The 7,602-nt window shown below is 48.0% G+C and overlaps 1 protein-coding gene across 2 annotated transcripts in view; it reads left to right on the top strand.

Moving 5' to 3' along the window:
* The first annotated feature begins 888 nt into the window (after positions 1 to 888).
* Cog2 (component of oligomeric golgi complex 2) overlaps positions 889 to 7,602 on the top strand; it is a 29,386-nt gene continuing 22,672 nt past the window's right edge. The window contains exons 1-4 of one of the 2 annotated variants that reach the window (XM_050147100.1): positions 929 to 1,065; positions 2,191 to 2,388; positions 5,042 to 5,203; positions 6,876 to 6,941. In XM_050147100.1, the coding sequence (XP_050003057.1) occupies positions 2,293 to 2,388; positions 5,042 to 5,203; positions 6,876 to 6,941 (324 nt within the window). In that variant the 5' untranslated portion in view covers positions 929 to 1,065; positions 2,191 to 2,292. Of the gene's footprint in view, positions 1,066 to 2,190; positions 2,389 to 5,041; positions 5,204 to 6,875; positions 6,942 to 7,602 lie in introns of both variants that reach the window. The other variant, XM_050147101.1, reaches the window with a different exon arrangement.

The following is a 7,602-nucleotide window of genomic DNA, read 5'->3' as shown; positions in this document are numbered from 1 at the left end:
GTTTTGTTTGTTTGCTCTTTCACCCGAGGAATTGATAAATAGGATGTCTGGGGAGTGTTCTAGCAAATTCTCCCAATGACAGTCATGGTGGTTGTGTCCCGGGTAAAGAGAACCCGGGGAAAGGCTGGAGTTACTGGAGAGTGGCCAATTCACGTTGCTTAGACTTGTGTGGGAGGAAGACTTCCTGGAAAGAGAAAGATGGTAAAAAGAAAACAAAAATTTGTCACACACACGCACACACACACAAGCATGTTAGGAACATAGGGTGCAGTCGACTTGTATCTTTTCCCACTCACGTCTTCTCTAGACACTTCGCAGAGTCACTTTAAGAAGCCTTACCTATTCAGGGCAGGCTCCGGCAATAGGGTCTCTAAATTTTACCCCCACATTCAGTCAGAGAAATGGTTTCATGTTTGGGGTAACCTGAAATGCATAGGGATAGCAATTTCCTCTAAGACAGGTTTTTTGTGTATCCCTGGCTGTCCTGGAATTAGTTCTGTAGACCAGAAGGTCTCAAACTCACAGAGATCCACCACAGCCTCTGCCTTCCGAATGCGTGCGCCACCACAGTCCAGCTCCTCTGACCGTTTTTTGTTTTTGTTTTTTCGAGACAGGGTTTCTCTGTAGCTTTGGACCTCTGACCGGTTTTTAAGGACCGTATTTAGGAGCGGTGGCGTTTCTCTCGGAGGGACGCAGCTCTGGACTCTCTCACCTCTAGAGGAAAAAGAACAAGGATGCTCTGGTGTCTCCAGCCTGCGGCGTGGGCGTGACGCTGCAGTACCGCGCTTGGCTACCGGAGGCAGTAGCGCCCGGCTGCGCGCGCCTCCCCCTGGTTCACTATGCGCAGCCGCCCGCGCCGCCCGCCTATTGGCTGCCGTGCATCGCTGCTGGCGGAAGCGGGGCCAGCGCCGTGCCGGGGCTGGACTGCCGCGTCCCCAGTGGTGTCGCCTGCGTCCTCAGTGCCATCGGAGCCTGGGAGCTGAGGCCGGCGTGATGGAGAGACACAGGATGAACCTGCCCACCGGGCCGGACACTCTGTGCTTCGATAAGGACGAATTCATGAAGGTGAGGGACACCCGGCGGGGCGGCTGCCGCCGAGGACACCCCACGCTAAGGCCCTGCGATTCCCAGGCGCTCCGGCGAGTCGCAGGGAACGGGGCCGATCGGGCTGAACTTCACTCTGACATGAAGGAGTCACCCTACCAGTCCAAAAGGAAAACACTTCGCTGATGGAATTTCAGCCTGTTAGTTGTATCCCTCCACCGCTGTCATTTAAACGACCCCAAAACATGTTTACACGCAATTTCTTTCTGGAGGCAGGGTTTTGAGTTGTAGTCCAGGCAGGTCTTGATCCTCCTGTTTCCAGTCCCTCCCCCCTCCCCAATCCCCACCCCGAGAACGGAGAGCCGACAGGTTGTGCCGTTTAATGTGTCAAAGTTGAGATCTGAGGGACCACTTCAAAGCTGTTTCCACCGTGAGGGATTTAGAAATTTTGTCTCTTTGGCACCTGAAATATTGAGCTAATGAGTTTAAGTCGTACAGGATAGTGTGTGTGCGCGCGTGTGTGCTCGTGACTCTCCTTACGTGGTAATTTTTCCCTCTGACTTAATTGGCCTAGCTCTGTTTTGGTATTTGCATCCAGTTAACATGACCAAATCTCAGAGTTTTTGGTTTTAATTTATATGTGTCTTTACTTTTTCATGTGTGAGAGGCGTGTCTAGAACCAGGAATGAAGCACCCTTCTGTAGTGACGTTGCCGAACCACTGCAGGAAGTGTAATTTGGAGATGTATTATTTTATGTCTGTGTGTGCTTGCCTTCCCGAGTTTATGTGCACAGTATGTGCAGAAGTCCCAGAGGCCAGAAGACCGTTGGATTCCCTGGAGTTAAGAGTTACAGGTGCTTGTGAGCTGCCATGTGGGTGCTGGGAGGCAAACTCTGGTGCGCTACAAGAGCAGTAAGCACTGCCGTCTCACCCGCCCCGGTAAATGCGTTCAAATAGGATGCTGGAGAGAATGCTTCAGAAAGCCCCTGTCCCATCCCATGACCAAGAGTGACCCCAAAAAGATGATAGAAAGAGCCAGAGGTACATGGTGGGGATAGCTGTCTGGAGGAAGAAAGCTCACTAGGGCAACATGGCCTATTTTGACCTTAGGTGAGAAAACTTAGATGTGTTCACTTCTTAACGCAGGCCTCCTGCATGCCTAGTGCCAGCAGCCTTTCCGCCGCACTACCTGCTGTGTCTCTCTCACACTGACCTGAGGCCTCTGTTAAATGCAGCATCAGAAAGAAGATGCCACCAAATGCAGGTTGTGAAACACATACAGCAGACCGGGGAATGAACGGCTGGGCTGCTGGCACCTCCATGCTGTTCCATGCTATCAAACCTGTGAGTGTGCCAAGCAATTTGTAGTTCTGTTAATGTGACCAGTTCAGGCCAAGCGGTGGTGGTGGCCTTTAATCTCAGCGAGGCAGAAGCAGGTGGATCTCTGTGAGTTCGAGACCAGCCTGGTCAACAAGAGCTAGTTCCAGGACAGGCTCTAAAGCTACAGAGAAACCCCGTCTTGAAAAAAGAAAAGAGAAAAGAAAAAAAAAAAAATTGTGACCAGTTCAGTCGTAGAGGAAACTACATAGAAGAGCTGTTCTGTGTACTGTTAGTTTTTCTAGGTGGAGCCAAAAGCTAAGGTCCTGTGTTTTTTGTGTTTCCTTTAAAGAAACATTTTATGAGTTGGTTTGGTGGCACAAGGGTGCCTGCTATAGATTATATGTATGCATGAGTATCTTACACAGCGTATTTTGCAGGGGCATAGGTCTTTTACAAGGTTAGGATGTCAGGTACATGTTGGAGTTAAGACTCCGTGAACTACAGTCATTTGTTTGCAAACTGTTGTTAGATTGCCCTGGCGGCAGCCTGCTAGCTAATGCAATGGTAGCCATTGACTACTCACCCACAGGCACCCATTGACCACCTGCTGTGTGCCAGCTACAGCTCTGGACTTGAAGGAGAGGTGTGGTTTGGCTGTTGAGTGTGGGCTCAGAAACTGTGCTTGTTCCGTGGTGGCTTTCAGACTTACCTGGTGTCCCTCCCCTCCTCCTCTTCCTGGATTTTACATCCTGACCACTGTTTTTCCGCCCTCCTCTGACCTCCCTTTTACCTCCCTTGCCCCATCTACTCCTTCATTTCTATTCAAAAAAGTACAGGCCTCCCATGGATGACAAAACATGACATACCAAGTTGCAGAAAGACTAAGTGACTTGATATTAAGACTGGCCAAGGCAACATAGCATGAGAAATAGGGTCCTAAAAGCCAGTAAAAGGATCAGAGTAGCCCCTGCACCCACTCTTAGAAAACCCACAAGAAGACAAGCTACACTAGTGTAACGTATGTGCAGAGGGCCTGTTCAGTCCCATGCAGCTCCCTGGCTGTCGGTTAAGTCTCTGAGCTCCTGTGAGCCCAGGTTAGTTAATTCTGTGAGTTTTTCTTGTGATGTCCTTAACCACTTTGGCTCCTACAATTCTTCTTCCTTCTCTTCAGCAGGATTCCCTGAGCTCTGTCTGCTGCATGGCTGTGGCTCTCTGCATCGGTTTCCACTTGCTTAGTGAAGTCTCTCTGATGACAGTTCTTATCTGGTGTCTTAGTTAGGGTTCCTGTTGCTGTGAAGAGACACCATGACCACAGCAACTCTTATAAAGGAAAACATTTAATTTGGGGTCACTTACAGTTTCAGAAGTTTATTTAGTTCATTATCGTGGTGGAACATGGCATGCAGGCAGACATGGTGCTGCAAAAGCTGCTGAGAGTCCTGCATCTTGATCCACAGGCAGCAAAAGGAGTGTGTACTAGGCCTGAGATCTCACTTCCTCCAACAAGGTCACACCTGTTGCAACAAGACCACACCCGCAAATAGTGCCACTCCCTATGGATCTATGGGGCCATTTTCTTTCTTTTTTCCTTCCTTCCTTCCTTCCTTCCTTCCTTCCTTCCTTCCTTCCTTCCTTCCTTCCTTCCTTCCTTCCTTCCTTCTTTCTTTCTTTCTTTCTTTNCTTCCTTCCTTCCTTCCTTCCTTCCTTCCTTCTTTCTTTCTTTCTTTCTTTCTTTCTTTCTTTCTTTCTTTCTTTCTTTCTTTCTTTCTTTCTTTTCCAGACAGGGTTTCTCAGTAGTTTTGGAGCCTGGCCTGCACCTAGCTCCTGTAGACCAGACTGGCCTCGAACTCACAGAGATCCGCCTGTCTCTGCCTCCCGAGTGTTGGGATTAAAGACGTGTGCCACCACTGCCCAGCCATACGGGGCCATTTTCATTCAAACCAGCACACCAGGTTCTAGTTTTCTGCTGTTTTCTCTACCTCAGTTATCCCCATCACACACAGCTTCTGGCTGGAGAGTTGTCATTGGCGGCTCTCTGTATTTTCACATTGCTATGACCAAATACCTGACAAAAAGCAACTTGAGGAAGGGTCTATTCCAGCTTACAGTGTGAGGAGTTACAGTCGGTCTGTCATAGCAGAAGGAAAAGGTGGCAGAACTTAAGGTCGATGCTTGGTCACTTCACCCCTGTGGTTAGAAGGGAGAGATGAATACTATTGTTGAGCTCGAAACCGCTCCCAGACATCATTCCCAGTCTTTGTCTCCAAAGTGATTCTTCATCCTGCCAATTGACAGCATCAGCCATTATACTCACCTTTCCCTCTCAAATCACGGCGGCTGGTGCTGTCAGTCATAGGTCCCATCACACACACACACACACACGCATAAAGAGTTCAGGGTTTTTTCTTTCTTTGCTGTTTTTTCAGTCTATTAAAATTTTATACTGGACATTTAATGCTTAGAAAGTTAAGCGAGGAAAGCTTTTCTGTTTTTAGAAGAGCCTTAAGTGAATCGTGTCATTTTCAAAACTTAAGTTCCCTGTAGGCTGAGACCATGAGGAGACTGCCCTTAGCCCTTCTGGGCGCCTCTGTGAGTGGACAGGACCTCGTCACAGCAGGAGCTCTGGGTAGACTGGCTTTGTGGGTCTTTATCGTAACTTGACTTTCCTGCTCTCCAGGAGGATTTCGACGTGGATCATTTCGTGTCTGACTGCAGGAAGCGTGTGCAGCTGGAGGAGTTGAGAGACGACCTGGAGCTGTATTACAAGCTGCTGAAGACGGCCATGGTGGAGCTCATCAACAAGGACTATGCGGACTTTGTCAACCTCTCAACAAACCTGGTGAGCTTCCCTCCATAGTCCCCGCCGCTGGTGGACACGTAGGTCTTCTTTGTCTGGGTTGGTTCTTAAAAGTTCAGCTTTTAGCTGGGCGGTGGTGGCGCATGCCTTTAATCCCAGCACTCGGGAGGTAGAGGCAGGTGGATCTCTATGAGTTCGAGGCCAGCCTGGTCTACAAGAGCTAGTTCTAGGACAGGCTCCAAAGCTACAGAGAAACCCTGTCTCGGGGGAAAAAAAAAAAAGTGCAGCATTTGAGAAGTCATATTGTTTCAGGCATTCATTAATGTCAGTCACAAAAGAACTGAATTTTCTTTTCTTTTTTCTTTCTTTTTTTCTTTTTCTTTTTTTTAAGTTCAAATGTTGTGAGCTTATTATTCACTTTGTATTTTTGATTTTCCTGAGACAGTCTTGTGTTTTTGACGCAGAGTCTCTCTACAGCTGTAGTTGTATTGGCACTCTATATATAGACTAAGATGGCCTGCAACCCAGAGATCCGTCTGCCTCTACCTCCCAAGTGCTGGATTAAAGGTGTGTGCTATCATGCCTGACTTTTGAAACAGGGTCTTAATCTGTCGTCCTAGCTGTCCTGGAATTTAGCAGTGTAGCCTAGGCTGCTCACAAACTTGCAGTAGTCCTTGTCTCTGGGGTGCTGGATTATAGGTGTGCATCACCATGCCCAATGTGGCTTGATTACTCTTGAGTAGGTCTGGGGTGTTAGCTGACTGGAGTGAAGGGAGGGGCAGCAAGAGGCCATTATTGTTGAGTGCTGACAGGTTCCCAGGAAGCTCCATGGTTAGGCTGTTCCGCCAGCGCACGTGGCAGCCACTCTCGGTGGGAGCCTACTCACCAGCATGACACACACGCACATGCTAGCAGGCAGTGGAGACAGCACTGGTCTCCAGGAGGCCAGCCTTCAGGAATGGTGAGGACCATGCCGGCTACTTCTCAGAGCAGCATAGGAATGCTTGATTTAATACCCTGAGACAGATCTTTTCGTTTGTTGCTTTTCAATCTTGCTCATATTTTATTTTGCTTTTAAATGTTTGTCCAAAGCAACATAGAAAGTGCAACCTCTGGAAATTTTAAGGAACATGGAAATGAATGAACTGTGTTTGTACTGTGAATGTGCTGTAGTTACTAAGAGGGCTGTTCTAGTAGAATCAGAAACTTAGAAAGTTTTATTTCCGTTGTTTTTTTTTTTTTTTTAATATTTATTTGCTGGGAATTGAACTCAGGACCTTTGGAAGAGCAGGCAATGCTCTTAACCTCTGAGCCATCTCTCCAGCCCTTTCCGTTGTTTTTAAATTTGCTTTTCCCCGTGAGTTAGAGTCAGGTGGGATGTCCTTCATCAGACTCTGGCACCAGCCAGTTGAAAACCATCATTTCCAGTTAACAGTCACTTTTGATTCCAATCTTTAGTTGTTCAACTCGCCCTTGGGGCTCAGGGTTCAGTGGGAAGCACTTGCGCTACCCTAGCGCCACAAAAAAACCCAAATCATCCCAAGGTAATTTGTGCGTCCTTTATGTGCTCTGACTTCGTATTCTCACGGTCTTCATGTATAGCCACAATCGTTTCTGTACTCTGCCAACAGTGATTGTGGACACTTGGATCGTTACACAGATCCTTACACTGAATAGGACTGATGATTCTGAGCTGTCATGATTTTACCTCTAGGTCGGCATGGACAGATCCCTCAACCAGCTATCTGTGCCTTTGGGACAATTACGAGAAGAGGTTCTGGTAAGTCACCCCACTCTTAGTAAAAAGTTTAGCATAAGCATGATACGCCTGTCTGTTAGGGATCCAGGAGTTCCTAGTCTGTCGGTTTGTTGTTTTGAATGGTCAGTAGTTACAGTTCATGTCTCTGAAAGAGTCGCAGATAAAGGATTCTCTGTGTTTAGCATGTGCTATTACAGTCTACACATGACTGGTGTAAAGACAACAGAGTTGGTATAGATGACTTGAAAGTGACCGGATGAGGGGACGGTGGAGTCAGCCTGTTATTCCCAGCTGTATGATGATGTGTGGTTAGGTTCCTAACCTGCCCACAGAGCTCTTTAAACCCTGGAGCAACTGAAGGACAATACCAGTTTGACAGAAAACCCTCACACAAAGACACGTAATGTTTCTCTGATGTGCTCTGCAGTGTAAGGGAGCCGCTGGGGATGGACTCCTGCTGGCTATGACAGGGGAGTTTGGTGTCATGTCAGTAGGTCACTGTGCCACTCCGTCCTTTGCCTCCTGGTCCATCCCTCGGCTGTCTCAGGGCACCTGACTGCCAGGCTCTTTGGCACTGTGGAGCTGTCATATACTTGGTGTTCATCCCAACGTGACCTGTGTGTGTCACCATGAGCTTGAAAAACCTTAGACCATGTTTGAACATGTGACAGGTGGACTTTGT

This window comes from Alexandromys fortis, unplaced genomic scaffold (assembly GCF_014885135.2).
Source record: "Alexandromys fortis isolate MF-2015 unplaced genomic scaffold, M_Fortis_MF-2015_v1.1 scaffold_12, whole genome shotgun sequence".
Lineage (NCBI taxonomy): Eukaryota > Metazoa > Chordata > Mammalia > Rodentia > Cricetidae > Alexandromys > Alexandromys fortis.
This window is presented reverse-complemented; position numbering and strand designations above follow the sequence as displayed.